General features: G+C 42.5%; 1 protein-coding gene across 1 annotated transcript; it reads left to right on the top strand.

Annotated features, from left to right (window-relative positions):
- Positions 1 to 97: 97 nt before the first annotated feature.
- Positions 98 to 15,602, top strand: LOC311125646 (dnaJ homolog subfamily A member 1-like; the record flags this gene model as incomplete). The annotated part of the gene is made up of 7 exons (XM_084199681.1): positions 98 to 284; positions 417 to 521; positions 1,026 to 1,253; positions 7,054 to 7,168; positions 7,836 to 7,951; positions 10,021 to 10,121; positions 12,408 to 15,602. Coding segments are annotated over 7 exons (1,080 nt in total), but the record flags the coding sequence as incomplete, so codon positions are not given.
- Between the last annotated feature and the right edge of the window lie 456 nt (positions 15,603 to 16,058).

Here is a 16,058-nt window from a genome sequence, read left to right as displayed (position 1 = left end):
ATTTTTAGTAAGTTGTTTAATATTTTTAAGTACTAGTTGAGATTTCTATTAGTAGTTTGCGCTCTGAGAATTGATCATTCAGTTTTTTTCTTCCCAGTTTAAGCAGATCTCTCAGGCATATGAGGTGCTGTCGGACTCCCAGAAGAGAGAGGTGTATGACCGGGGAGGGGAGAAAGCCATAAAAGAAGGAGGGGGCAGTGGAGGTGGCGGGGGTTTTGGATCCCCCATGGACATCTTTGACATGTTCTTTGGAGGAGGTGGCCGAATGCACCGGGAGAGGAGAGGTAAAACGTAGTACAGAGACAAATATTACATTCAACAGAAGTCAGACTTCAAATTCTGACCTTTGGTCTTCTGTGGTTCTTCTTAACTTCTCTTAAGCGAATGCTTTGACCCAATGTGCTCTCCAAACCTAGGAAAGAATGTCGTTCATCAGCTCACAGTCTCTTTGGAAGACCTCTTCAATGGAGCCACGAGGAAACTTGCTGTCCAGAAGAATGTTATTTGCGAGCGATGTGAAGGTGCTACATTACTACACATGTTACATTGTTGGTTAACCTTGGTCTTGATCAGTCCCTCATTAAAAGGGAAGGATGAAAATGACCAGTGTGGTGACCCTAAAGTCATCAGGTTGAATAGCCCTGTGTGATCATGCATGGATTGGATGTCATTCTACATTGTCTTGTAAAAGCCAACATCACATTATAAACAATTAACTGTTAGAGGGAGGTAAATGCCTCTGCTAGGATAAAACATTTCCGAGATTATCGTCGGACAAGGCCCAAACTATTGTTTGGTTCCTTTTTTGTTGCTCTGATTATAAAATGCATACATAAATGTTCTTGCTTATCTCACAGTAACATTTTACAGCGGATCGTTATGCCACAGAATCGCTATCTGTTGACTAGCATTTACCGCCCTGTCAAACACCGCATGAGGCATTCTGTTTAAATGGTGATGTGATAATAGTTATTGCTGCAAACGACTAGGGTGATGTGAACTGACATGGCTGTGTTTTGGGGTAGGTCGCGGGGGAAGGAAGGGCGCGGTGGAGATGTGCATGTCCTGTCGCGGCACGGGCATGCAGGTGCGCCTCCACCAGCTGGGGCCAGGCATGGTGCAGCAGGTGTCCGCCGTGTGCGGGGGCTGCCAGGGCCAGGGCCAGCGCATCAGCCACAAGGACCGCTGCAAGGCCTGCGGCGGACGCAAGATTCTGCGGCAGAAGAAGATCCTGGAGGTCCACATTGACAAAGGTGAGGTGGTTGATTTAATTGTTGTCCATCAAGAGAAGTCTTTCCACAGCTCACAATTTACATAGACGTATTTATAGTTAGTATATAGAACAAGAAAAAAAAATGTTCTACCCTGGATTTTTATTTATTTATTTTTTGCTATGAGGTCCATCAGTTATTTGACTCCTTTGATTTGTGTGGAGGAGAAATTGTCAAGAGCATAGACTCTGCCTAAATTGTTCACTGTATGTTTGTCTAGCGACGCGGGTGGGATGGGGGGATGGGTTAAGCATGTTGACACGGGATACGCCATGGCCCTGTTGACACCGTTAGCTGACAGACCAAGCTACCTGTGGATGGGAATGCTAGCAGAGCGACTGCCAATTTACAAGGTAAAAGTGTGAACATTTTCTTCCTCCATTTTGAGGATGTAGGAGGTTTGGATGTCTGTTATGTGATACAACCTACATTTTCTTCACTTCTGGTCCTGGCTAATACACCTGATCAATGTAGTCTTGATGATTAGTTGGATCGGTATTTCTAGTGCTGGGCAGAGACAAAGGCAAGCAACACACTGCAGTCTTCTGGAACCAGGAATGAAGAGCATTGTGATATAAGATGACATAGTGAGTGACATATTCACACTATACAGGGCCAAAACATACTGCTATTTCCTTTTCACATTGTCCTTTCCAAAACGTTTACAGGATCTGTAACCTGGCCAGCCCAGTACAGCTCAGTTTGACCCTATAGTGTAGAATGGCAGTCAATTGACAAAATGCACCCTACATATCAACTTGTGTACAAAACATTAGGAACACCTTCCTAATATTGAGTTGCACCCCTTTTGCCCTCAGAACAGCCTCAATTTGTCAGGGCATGGACTCTACAAGGTGTCCAATTTGACTCCAATGCTTCCCACAGTTGTCAAGTTGGTTGGATGTCATTTGGGTGGTGGATCATTCTTGATACACACGAAAAACCCAACAGCATTGCAGTTCTTGACACTCAAACCGGTGCGCCAGGCATACTCAGTTCAAAACCACTTAAATATTTTGTCTTGCCTATTCACCCTCTGAATGGCACACACACACACTCCATGTCTCAATTATCTCAAGGCTTAAAAATCCTTCTTAAACCTGTCTCATCCCCTTCATCTACGCTGATTTGAAGTGGATTTAACCAGTGACATCAATAAGGGATCATCGTTTTCACCTGGTCAGTCTGTTATGGAATTTTTTTGTCCACTCTGTGTGCATACATACAGTGCATTCGGAAAGTATTCAGACCCCTTCACTTTTTCAACATTTTGTTACATTACAGCCTTCTAAAATGTATTAAATACATTTTTTCCCTAATCAATCTACACACAATACCCCACAATGACAAAGCGAAAACATGTTTTTAGAAATGTTTGCAAATGTATTACAAATAAAAAAACATAAACCTTATTTACATAAGTATTCAGACCCTTTGCTATGAGACTCAAAATTGAGCTCAGGTGCATCCTGTTTCCATTGATCATCCTGGAGATGTTTCTACAACTTAATTAGAGTCCACCTATGGTAAATTCAATTGATTGGACATGATTTGGAAAGGCACACACCCGACCAAACTGAGCAATCGGGGGAGAAGGGCCTTGGTCAGGGAGGTGACCAAGAACCCAATGGTCATACTGACAGTTCTTCTGTGGAGATGGGAGACCCTTCTAGAAGGATAACCCTCTCTGCAGCACTCTACCAATCAGGCCTTTATGGTAAGGTGGCCAGACGGAAGCCACTCCTCAGTAAAAGGCACATTACAGCCGCTTGTAGTTTGCCGAAAGACACTTAAGCACTCTCAGACCATGACAAACAAGATTCTCTGGTCTGATGAAACCGAGATTGAACTCTTTGGCCTGAATGCCAAGGGTCACGTCTGGAGGAAACCTGGCACCATCCCTACAGTGAAGCATGGTAGTGACAGCATCATGATGTGGGGATGTTTTTTAGTGGCAGGGACTGGGAGACTAGTCAGCATTGAGGGAAAGATAAACGGAGCAAAGTACAGAGAGATCCTTGACGAAAACCTGCTCAGGACCTCAGACTGGGGTGAAGGTTCACCTTCCAACAGGATGACCCTAAGCACACAGCCAAGTCAACGCAGGAGTGGCTTCGGGTCAAATTTCAATGTCCTTGAGTGGCCCAGCCAGAGCCCGGCTTTGAACCTGATCGAACATCACTGTAGAGACCTGAAAATAGCTGTTCAGCGACGCTCCCCATCCAACCTGACAGAGCTTGAGAGGATCTGCAGAGAAGAATGGGAGAAACTCCCCAAATACAGGTGTGCCAAGCTTGTAGCGTCATACCCAAGAAGACTCTTGGGTGCTTCAACAAAGTACTGAGTAAAGGGTCTGAATACTAATGTAAATGTGATGTTTCATTTTTTTCTACATATCTAAAAACCTGTTTTTGCTTTGTCATTTTGGGGAATTGTGTGTAGATTGATGAGGGGAAACAACTATTTAATCCATTTTAGAATAAGGCTTTAACATAACAAAATGTGGAAAAAGTCAAGGGGTCTGATTATTTTCAGAATGCACTGTACGTACACACACACAGCTTAAAGGGCAGTTCTGCCACTTTTCAACCTCCTATTCATTTATCTCCAGCACCATATCAGTGTCTACATACAGGTAACTGCCTAAATAAAATGAACACTTTATTAAGTGGTCCTCTGTAGCTCAGCTGGTAGAGCACGGCGCTTGTAACGCCAAGGTAGTGGGTTCGATCCCCGGGACCACCCATACACAAAAATGTATGCACGCATGACTGTAAGTCGCTTTTGATAAAAGCGTCTGCTAAATGGCATATTATTATATTATTATATAATAATAATATGCCATTTAGCAGACGCTTTTATCCAAAGCGACTTACAGTCATGCGTGCATACATTTTTGTGTATGGGTGGTCCCGGGGATCGAACCCACTACCTTGGCGTTATAAGCGCCGTGCTCTACCAGTTGAGCTACAGAGGACCACTTAATAAAGTGTTTATTTTATTTTGGCAGTTACCTTTATATTATATTATATTAAATTAGGGAGTCAGTGTATTAAAAGCAGGTGCTTCCACAGGGTGTTGTTCCTGAGTTAGTTAAACAATTAAAACATCCCATCTTGCATGTTATTTTGCCTACCATGGCGAGAAAAGATCTGTGACTTTAAAAGATGGGTCTCAAAGGAGCCTAGGGGGTTTAATGTGTGTGTGTCAGTCACTAGATCTCAATCCAATTAAACACTTATGGGAGATTCTGTAGCCGTGCCTGAGACGGCGTTTGTCACCACCATCAACAAAACACCAAATTATGGAATTTTTTATGGAAGAATGGTCTGGAACTCTATCCCTCCAATAGAGTTCCAGACACTTGTAGAATCTATGCCAACGTGCATTGAAGCTGTTCTGGCGGCTCGGGTGGCCCAACGTCCTATTAAGACACTTTTTATGTTGCCATTTTATTTTGGTAGTCACCTGTATGTGGAAACGGTGCATTTCTATGATCTGTAGTTAAAAAGATAAAAGTCCCAAAAAATGCTTCTGTGACATTGCAGGGTGGGATTAAAAGTAATACAAATGTTGATTTTCAAAACCTGCAACAAGTTTCTAGCCAGGAGAATGTTATTTTCTTGCTCCCCACGAATCTGTTTGAAAATCAATTTTAACCTTTGTCATGTGGTATAACTTTTAAACTACCGTAATTTTCGGACTATAAGCCGCGCCTTTTTTCCAATTTTTCGACCCTGCGGCTTATATAACGGTGCGGCTAATCTATGGATTTTTACAGCTAACGGCCACTAGAAGACCTCCTAAATCTATGGATTTTACAGGTTACAGTCCACCAACTTTAACTCTATGGGCTCTATGACCGGTCCGCGCCCCCCACCTTTAAGCGGCGGGCTCCAGCAGGAAAAGCTGGAGGCCGGAAAAGAGTGAGACAGGTAGCGCGCAAAAGTAAAAGTGGAACCGAGAGTGGTACGAGAGAACGACAGCGAGACAGTTTGTGCAAAGGAAGTTTTCATCCACAAACCCTCATTATGGAAAACAAACGTAGAAATGCATGTGATGCAGCTTTTAAGTTAAAGGCAGTCAATCTGGCTGTCAAAACATCCACGATCATTAACGGGTTCCGAAAGGCTGGACTGCTGCGTGATGAAGAGGAGGACGCCGCCACAGCTGAGGCCCTTCAGAGGCTGTTCGATTCCGACAGTGACGAAGAGGAGTTTGTTGGTTTTGAGAGCGACAACGAAGGAGAGAGGAGAGTGGCTGACGAAGCCACCCTGAGCCTGTTCGTTTCCGACACTGAAGATGAGGACTTTGGTGGTTTTAGTACGCAGGAAGAAGACGGAGATGAGGATTAATGACTTGACTTTTCTGGTTACAGCCGTGTACTGCACCTTAGCCTAAAAGATGAAGACGAGGATTAATAACTTTTCTGGTAGGCTGATTACCGTATATTTTAAGCAGATATTGCCTCGTCAAGCGCTGTAAGCTTTGTTTTTTGTTATGGTACTACTGTAGGCTATAATATAGATAAATATTCAAAGATGCGCACACTTTTTCAAGGTTTTTCAAAAATAACTAAAGTTAAGTGGTTAAATGATTGTGACGCTATTAACTAATTTTGCTGGGGAACCCCTAGCACTCCCTCAAGGACCACTGGTTGAAAACCACTGCTGTAGATCACTGCCGGTATGTGCGCTGGGAGCGCACCGTTTAAGTTTGAAAGTTGAAAAGTTTGTGTGTCTGAAACGCTATGTGATACAGTTTACACAGCACAGTATATGTTCTGTAGCTACTATTGCACTAAATGGTAACACTTGAATACGTTATGCAAATATGCAACTTGTTTGTTGAAATGTTAATAAATGGGAGCTTCCTCAAGCAGCCATCTCTTTCCCGACAATCCCCTCTGTGCACGAACCCTTACATATGGTAATTAAACATTAAAACACCTGCGGCTTATAGTCCAGTGCGGCTTATATATGTACACATCATTCAATATCATTCAATTTAGCTGCTGCGGCTTATACTCCGGTGCGCCTTATAGTGCGGAAAATACAGTATTTTATTTTCTCTACAAAATGTAGAAATGTGCCGTTTTCACATGTAGACACTGGTATTGTGCTGGAGATTATCAAAATGAGGTCAAAAGGGTTGGAATTGCCCTTCTTTAAGAAAGCTCACTCAGCTATTTCACTTGGTGTATCCTTGAGTTGTGCTACTAAAGCCTTTGTGAATTTATCCAATGGACAGCCATAGTGAAATCCCTATACTGAAGCAAACTGTAGTGTGTGTGTACTGTGATTCCTGTTGTGGTTGGTTGTTCCCCTATTCTTTGGCTCTATGGCGCTGGTTATCCAAGGCAACAGTCAGGGAAAGTTGGTTTGGTCCAACTCACAGGGCTTTTTCGCATATGAATTTGGTACCCTGGAACGTTTTTTGACAATTCCATAAAACAAGAATGGAAATGAACAGATTCCGGATATAATTTCTGTAACAAAGTTTCATGCGACTAACACTACTGCATTACAATATCTCTGGTCCTGGACCAAGGACCAGGATTATTTTGCGCCAGGATTAGTTAGCACTTCCACATCTGCTTTATAGCATGGATCAGGTTACCAAACGCTCCAGGATCCAAATCATCTAGGGATATGTGGAAGTGCCCTAAATGTTCCCCAAGGCATGGTTGCGTGTGAATGGCGTTGCCAGATAATTCTGATCTGTCTTAATGCAGTTAAATACGGGCCAGTTGAGTTAAATCAAGCCTAAATTATTGTTGCAGGTATGAAGGATGGGCAGAAGCTAGTTTTCCACGGGGAGGGAGATCAGGAGCCAGGACTAGAGCCTGGTGACATCATCATTGTCCTGGATCAGAGAGTCCATCCCGTCTTCACCAGGTAAAAGATTAAACCTCATGCCAGTCCTTATTCACTACCGGCCTCTACCCTATGTCTATATCACATTGTCTGATTGGACCAACAAATGGTTTGTGCACAAATTTGGCAGTTCCATTGTTCCAAACGAGACCTTTTTTATATTCTTCAGTATTGTATTGGTCTGTATTCTGTACTAGCCTATAGACCCCTTTCTGTGTTTGCAAACATTGCCGCATGAGGGCGATGCGTGGAGGTTGGTGGCAGAACAAGGGGGAGTTCTTATAGAACGGCAGCAAAAAATAAATCTTTGCAGCTGTTCAAGCAAGAATCAAAACATAATTGTAAGCGTATGAGAACCTAAAACAGTTATTTTGTTTAGCCTAGATTTAAGTTATTACTTCTATGTTGAAAAAGGCACAGATGGCGATTGCTTTCTTACTGCCGCTAAGAGTCGCACGCATCTGTGTGTGACGTCAGTGTGTCATGTACTGGAAAAAGGTCTATATATCTAGCAAAACAAAAATTTGGCCATTCAAGAACTTAATTTAAATTCATTTTCTTCAACAACAAAAAATCGCCATTGAGAGCCAATCACTTCTCAGTTCTTGATTTTCACTTCTTGGCTTGAAATGCAATCAATCGCAGCCTTGTTGGCTTTGATTGGTATTGACTGTGCTCTATTCTACAGACAAGGGGAAAATCTGACCATGACTATGGAGCTGCAGCTGGTGGAGGCCCTGTGTGGTTTCCAGAAGCCTGTTCAAACTCTGGACAACCGAAGCCTCCTCATCACCTGCCACCCAGGTACACTTCCTAGATTATTTCATTTAACAGAAACCTTTTACAACAACACTGGGCAATTTGTAAAAAAAATTTATGCATTTTATTTTTTGTTGATCGTAGTGTTGCACGGTATACCGGTACCATTGTAATATAACGGTACCAAAACATCCTGATACTTATACCAACATTTCAGAATCCTGTAGGACCGTTTCATATGATGCTACCCAATTTGTCAGCCCTACCAATCTAAAGAACCTGCTGGCGCCTGTTTTATAAAATCAGTTAAAAAAATTAAGCAACAGCAACTAGTCTCTTGTATGCGCTAGTCCAATAATGTCCACTTCACTTTCAAGCGCATCTCACGTGTGGCAGCTGTGATCAACCAGCCATTACCTGCTTCTCTCTGTCCACTCTTCCTGCACATCTATTCCTCCATCAGTTTTAAAAATAGAATTTAGCGGTAATGGCGAGCGGGGACGCAGACCCTGATGAATCTTCTGTTACATTTGATACATTGGAGCAGAGCGAGCAAAGTTCATACATTGGAGCATTTTATTGCCTGGTATAACCAAGAGCACAGGTCAGTCTAAGTAGACTTTGCAATTGCAAGTTTGCGGTCAAGCAGCCTCTGAGTGACAGAGGAAATGCACCGCTTCATGACAGGCATTTTTGGAGCATTACAGCAAAGAAAACGGTGTGTCTCTACCTCAAATGGTTAAAAAGGAAATGACCCGGAGCTACGTTTTTTTCTTTTTTCTTCCTGTGTCAATTTGCGCGCATTTGGAATAATTTCACAACCATGTTGCGGGCCGTTTTAAACTAATCCCGGGACGTTACTTATTGGTTTGATACAAACAACGTTCAGTCATGTTACCTAGCTAGCTAACAACCTGCTCATGTTGACAGTAGGTCTAGGCAAATTTGCTTGGCGCAGGAAGAAAGGAAAAGGCTCTGCTAATCATGATGCTAATCACGTGCTTCAAAGGTAGGATTCATAATGTAAGCCTAAACTATATAAAACAATATTTCTGGTGCTCATTAACCTCAAATGTAAGTAAATGTAATCTACGTAATCCCCAAAAGTAAGTGTTTATCATGAGAGGGCCATAAACAATAACTAGTAATGCTGCATACTCCAAAAAAGGTTAATCTCACCTTTCTGGTAAAAAAATAGCTATAAATTGCTGAGGTGTAGTGACTTGAGGACACAAGCTCAAGTACAAATGATAAGTATGAAAATATGAAATATTTAAAATATTTACAAAAAGAAAAATATATTTGGTTCCTATTCGACAAAACTATATGAATAATGCTTGAAATTATATTCTTTCTAAATATAGTATAATCAATTTATAAAATGACCAACTATAAGATTTCTCCTTCCTTATAACTGTCAAATACATATTTGTATATTTAGTGTTAGAAAATGTGCATATTTTCTAAAGATCAAAATGTCTGCCCCCATCGCTGTGAACGTCTCCGAGCTCTAGCTTCCTGTGTCCGAAAGAACGCTCAATGCAAGCCATTTCGATCTACGGTGTCCACAGATGGATTTAAACGAAAATATTGGTCGGTACCGGAACCACGCAGGTCCCCTAAACAGGAGACTTGGTGCCTAATGTTTTTAAAGTTGGAAGCAGTGTGCATATGTGTTTGGGAGAGCGAGCGGGAGGGAGGGAGAGGTTTCATGCAGTGTTTTCCCCTTACTGCCACAATGACATGCAGATCATTATGCATGTACAGTATATTCCTTCCTTCCATTGCTCCAGCCAAATTAGAGGTAGGCCTTTGCAAATATGAGCAAATAAGTCTACGCAATATTCTATTATACAGTGTGAAGTTAATTCAATATGTGTTGTATTAAGTATAATTGTGAATATCAATGACAGGGTTTTTGGGTAGCACATGCGCATAATGTTTAGAAAACGGGAACAAGTGTCTGGGGGGCGAACAGGACGCTAGGCCACTAGATTTTCTTTACCGAGTAGTATCGCGATACCATGAGATCGTGATACTTGGCTTAGTAAAATGTTGGTATCGTGACAGCGCTGGTTGATCGTGTTTTACAATTACATTTTTTACCTTGGCAGGGGAATTGATCAAACCTGGCGACAAGAAGTGTGTCCTGAATGAGGGGATGCCCATGCACCGCCGGCCGTTTGAAAAGGGACACCTCATTATCCTCTTTTCGGTATGTTCTGTAAAAAACACACACACCATTCAATGTGTTCCACCATTCAGGACGTGATACTGTAGATGTACTGTAGATGTTGAACTATATTTGTATTTATTCTGAACAAAAATATAAACATAACATATAAAGTGTTGGTCCCATGTTTCATGAGCTGAAATAAAAGTTCCCAGAAATGTTCCATACGCACAAAAAGCTAATTTCTCAAATTTTGTGCACAAATCTGTTTACATTCCTGTTAGTGGGCATTTCCCATGATAATCCATCCACCTGACAGGTGTGGCATATCAAGAAGCATGATCATTACACAGGTGTACCTTGTGCTGGGGACAATATATAAGGCCGCTCTAAAATATGCAGTTTTGTCACACAATGCCACATTTGTCTCAAGTTTTGAGGGAGTGTGCAATTGGCATGGTGACTGCAGGAATGTCCACCATAGCTGTTGCCAAATAATTTAATGTTCATTTCTCTACCATAAGCCACCTCCAACATCGTTTTAGAGAATGGGGCAGTACTTCCAACTGGCCTCAATCGCAGACCAGGTGTAACCACGCCAGCCCATGACTTCCACATCTGGCTTCTTCACATGTGGGATTGTCTGAGAGGAGCCACCCGGACAGCTGATGAAACTGTGCACAACCGAAGAATTTCTGCACAAACTGTCAGAAACCATCTCAGGGAAGCTCATCTGCATGCTCGTCGTCCTCACCAGGGTTTTGACCTGACTGCAGTTCGACGTCGTAACCGACTTAAGTGGGCAAATGCTCACCTTCGATCACCACTGGCACGCTGGAGAAGTGTGCTTTTCACAGATGAATCCCGGTTTCAACTGTACCGGGCAGATGGCAGACAGCGTGTGTGGGCGTGCGGTTTGCTGATGTCAACGTTGTGAACATAGTGCCCCATGGTGGCGGTAGGGTTATGGAATGGAAGATCCTGAGGCTCATTGTCATGCCATTCATCTGCTGCCATCACCTCATGTTTCAGCATGATAATGCACGGCCCCATGTCGCAAGGATCTGTACACAATTCCTGTAAGCTGAAAATGTCCCAGTTCTTCCATGGCCTGCATACTCACCAGACATGTCACCCATTGAGCATGTTTGGATGCTCTGAATCGACGTGTACGACAGCATGTTCCAGTTCTTGCCAATATCCAGCAACTTCGCACAGCCATTGAAGAGTGGGACTACATTCCACAAGCCACAATCAACAGCCTGATCAACTCTATGCGAAGGAGATGTGTCGTGCGACATGAAGCAAGTGGTGACACCAGATACTGACTGGTTTTCTGATCCACGGCCCTACTTTTTTTTTTTTTTTAGGTATCCGTGACAGTCATGTAAAATCCATATTTATTTTAATTGACTGATTTCCTTATGAACTGTAATTCAGTAAGATCGTTTAAATTGTTGCTTGTTGCGTTAATATTTTTGTGCGGCGTATTCATTGGGTTTTTATCTTATTGAAATTGTGTCCTAATTCAGCCGTGACCCCCACAGGATGGCGCACAATTGGCCCAGCGCGGTCCGGGGTAGGGGAGGGTTTGGCTGGTGGGGCTTTCTTTCCTTGGCTCATCGTGCTCTAGCAACTCCTTGTGACAGGGCCGGGCGCCTGCAAGCTGACTTTGGTCAGTCTTCAGTCGAACAGTGTTTCCTCCGACACATTGGTGTGGCTGACAATCGGGTCAAGCGAGCAGTGTGATAAGTAGGCGGCCAGGCGGGACATATTTCAGAGGATGCTTGACTCGACATTCGCCTCTCCCAAGCCCGTTGCAGAGATGAGCCAAGGGACCTAATTCAGGAAGAAAACAGAAAAAGAAAAAAAAAGCTTATGGCCATACCACCCTGAACACGCCTGTTCAGGGTCGGGCCTGGTTAGTACTGGGATAGGAGACCGCCTGGGAATACCAGGTGCCGTAAGCTTAAAAATATATAAGAAAAGTAAATAGTGTCCTAAGTCATTCCCTCAGTTTAAATGTTGTATTAAATTGATTGACTAACTACTGCTGCAGACAGTATTTATGTTTTATTAAACCACTGGAAAACTACTGGAGACTTACAAAGTCAACCATACCAAATACCAACCATATGACCAGTGGCCATTTTGTAGTAGCACGTTTATTGTGATTATGTAATTGACACAAGTCTGCACTTTGTAGCCTGTGTAACTCGTAATGTGTTTGCTTTATTACTGTTTCAGTTGGTTCTTAATTTCATATGACATTTAAAGAAAAATGTAGGGTGTAGAAATAAGTGCTTTTTCGTTTTGTTTTTGCGAAAGGTGGTATTCCCAGAGGCCAACTTCCTCCCCAAGCACAAGCTGAAGGAGCTAGAGCACTACCTTCCTGCCAAGAGGGAGGTGGAGCAGCCCGAGAGCATGGACGACGACCTCTACATCTACGCCGACCTGGAGGACTGTGACCCGGCCAGAGTAAGACGCAGCCAATACCACTACATGGAGGAGGATGACTACCCGTCTGCTGGCGGGGTCCAGTGCCAGACTTCATAAGACCCCCTCAGCTCACTCCAACCTCTAACCCCAAAACCCCAGCCTCCAGCCCCCTCTGGAAACGTGCACAAACCGCATCTTAAATGTTTCATTCTCTTAACTTACAATGCTAACTGGGGTGCCGACGTGGTCCTTTGGGCCGGATACCTGGATCTACGTCCCGAGGCAACTCGGCTGTCTTTTAGTTGGATCGTGTGCCTGAGTGGATGAAATGGATTTCTGGTTAAATTCTTTAGATGACCGGAAATGAAGATTCTGAGATTTTGGAAGCGCTATGGATGCTGTCACTGTGACATTATTTTATATAAAGTTTGATTTTATGGTCTTTGATTTGTATATTAGCAGGTTTTGAGCACCCTCTGTTTTTACTTTGATGTCACGGTGAGTACCGTTGGTGATTTTTGTGGTGTCCGAAGGTCACGAGAAAGAAGATAGTTTGAAGCTATAATTCATGTTGCCTAATTGAATCCTTGCAGCGAAGAACCATATAAGGCCAATGTGCATATTGTTCCATTTTTGTATACCCCATCAGCATAGTTGAAAGATAGTTGCCAATTATTACACTAACATATTTGTTTAATTCATTTTTAATAATGATGTAATGATGCATGTTTATCTAGATTTCATAAAATGCACATTGGCCTTTTGTGGTTCTTCATCTGTAGGATTCAATTGAAGACTATCTGCTGTGGTATGGTATACTTGGCTATGTTCAACTGATGATGGAAAAAATAAGTTATTTACCCCATTTTTACTATCAAGAGTTGTCTAATCTGTTTAATTCCTCCACTCTTCATGGGAATTAGTCAAACTGTAAGTCAACTTTCAATAGACCTCTCAATAAGTTCTGCTACTGGTATCTATGTGCTGTGACTGTCACAATTATTTTTAAAGTGTCTTGGGTTTAAGTATTCAACTCATGAAGTCTCATACCTTTTACCTCAGTGAATGGTGTGCTTGTTGTGAAGCCTTGGGGCCAGATTCAATCCGATCGCGTTTTGTCCACAATGCACAATATTCAAAGGCAATGTTCCTGCGTTCGCAAAGACCAAATTCACAGTAAACGCTGCATACAGTGCATTTGGAAAGTATTCAGACCCCTTGACTTTTTCCACATTTTGTTATGTTACAACCTTATTCTAAAAACAATTCTTTTTCTCATCAATCTACACACACTACCCCATAATGACAAAGCAAAAACAGATTTTTAGACATTTTTACAAATACTTTGTTGAAGAACCTTTTGGCAGCGATTACAGCCTTGAGTCTTCTTGGGTATGACGCTACAAGCTTGGCACACCTGTATTTGGGGAGTTTCTCCCATTCTTCTCTGCAGATCCTCTCAAGCTCTTGTCAGGTTGGATGGGGAGACAGCTATTTTCAGGTCTCTCCAGAGAAGTTAGATCGGGTTCAAGTCTGGGCTCTGGCTGGGCCACTCAAGGACATTCAGAGACTTGTCCCGAAGCCGCTCCTGCGTTGTCGTGGCTGTGCTTAGGGTCGTCCTGTTGGAAGGTGAACCTTTGCCCCAGTCTGAGATCCTGACCGCTCTGGAGCAGGTTTTCATCAAGGATCTCTGTACTTTGATCCGTTAATCTTTCCCTTGATCCTGACTAGTCTCCTGGTCCCTTCTGCTGGAAAACATCCCCACAATATGATCCTGTCAGCACCATGCTTTTCAGTAGGGATGGTGACAGGTGTCCTCCAGATGTGACGCTTGGCATTCAAGCCAAAGAGTTCGATCTTGGTTATATCAGACCAGAGAATCTTGTTTCTCATGGTCAGAGTCCTTAAGGTGTCTTTTGGCAAACTCCAAGCGGGCTTTCATGTGCTTCTGTCTGGCCACTACCATAAAGGCCTGATTTGGTGGAGTGCTGCAGAGATTGTTGTCCTTCTGGAAGGTTCTCCCATCTCCACCCACAGAGGAACTCTGGCGCTCTGTCAGAGTGACCATCGGGTTCTTGGTCACCTCCCTGACCAAGGCACTTCTCCCCCGATTTGCTCAGTTTGGCTGGGAGGCCAGCTCTAGGAAGAGTCTTGGTGGTTCCAAACTATTTCCATTTAAGAATGAAGAGGCCACTGTGTTCTTAGGAACATTCAATGCTGCAGATTTTTTTTTGGGTACCCTTCCCCAGATCTGTGCCTCGACACAATTCTGGCTCGGAGCTCTACGGACAATTCGTTTGACCTCATGGCTTGGTTTTTGCTCTGACATGCACTGTCAACTGTGGGACCTTTATATAGATAGGTGTGTGCCTTTTCCAAATCATGACCAATCAATTGAATTTGCCACAGGTGGACTCCAATCAAGTTGTAGAAACATCTCAAGGATGATCAATGGAAACAGGACACACTGGAGCTGAATTTCGAGTCTCATAGCAAAGGGTCTGAATACTTGTACTTGTTGTCTTTAATACATTTGTAGACATTTCTGAAAACTGTTTTTTGCTTTGTCATTATGGGGTGTTGTGTGTAGATTGAGAAATGTATTTAATAAATTTTAGAATAAGGCTGTAACGTAACAATGTGGAAAAGGGGAAGGGGTCTGAATACCTTCCGAATGCAATGTATGTCATCTCAGTCGGACATGACCTTTACATGTCAATCGCGCTATAATGCGGATCTTGCCCTGACCGGATTTAATCTACCGTAGGCCTTACTATCTATGACAAGACTGTAGAGCTATCCTAGTGTTTTTGCTGGCTTCATTTAACCCTTTGCACATTTTGGAATTCAACCTCTGGAGCAGTCCTTCTCTGGTAAGCCCAGAGTGAGACTTTGTTGTTCTTGTATTATTATTATTATTATTGATACCATTTGGGTCTTTTGGGAATGGAAGAACAACGTTGTGAATATGGAAGAGAAAATAATTCTTACGTATGTTAAGTCTTGTCTGGTCCTAATACAACTGATCCAATCATTCCCCATGTTTGTATATGGTCATATTTATAATTAAATGCAAGAATGTTTCTCAAGTGTTACTGGTGAGCTTTTTGGAGTAGTTGAAGCACTGGTGGAGAAGGGCTGTGGTTAGATTCAAAGTAACATTACTCTACATACAGCTGCGGAAACAATTAAGAGACCACTGCAAAATTATCAGTGTCTCTTGTTTTACTATTTATAGGTATGTGTTTGGGTAAAAATAAAATGTTTTATTGTATAATCTACTGACATTTCTCCCAAATTCCAAATAAAAATATTGTCATTTTAGAGCATTTCTTTGCAGAAAATGACAACTGGTCAAAATAACAAAAAAGATGCGGTGTTGTCAGACCTCGAATAATGCAAAGAAAATAAGTTAATGTTAGTTTTTAAACAACACAAAGTTTTAACTTAGGAAGAGTTCAGAAATCAATATTTGGTGGAATAACCCTGATTTTCAATCACAGCTTTCATGCGTCTTGGCATGCTCTCCACCAGTCTTTC

The sequence above is a fragment of the Coregonus lavaretus genome (assembly GCF_964263955.1).
Source record: "Coregonus lavaretus genome assembly, contig: HAP1_SCAFFOLD_3287, whole genome shotgun sequence".
NCBI lineage: Eukaryota > Metazoa > Chordata > Actinopteri > Salmoniformes > Salmonidae > Coregonus > Coregonus lavaretus.
This window is presented reverse-complemented; position numbering and strand designations above follow the sequence as displayed.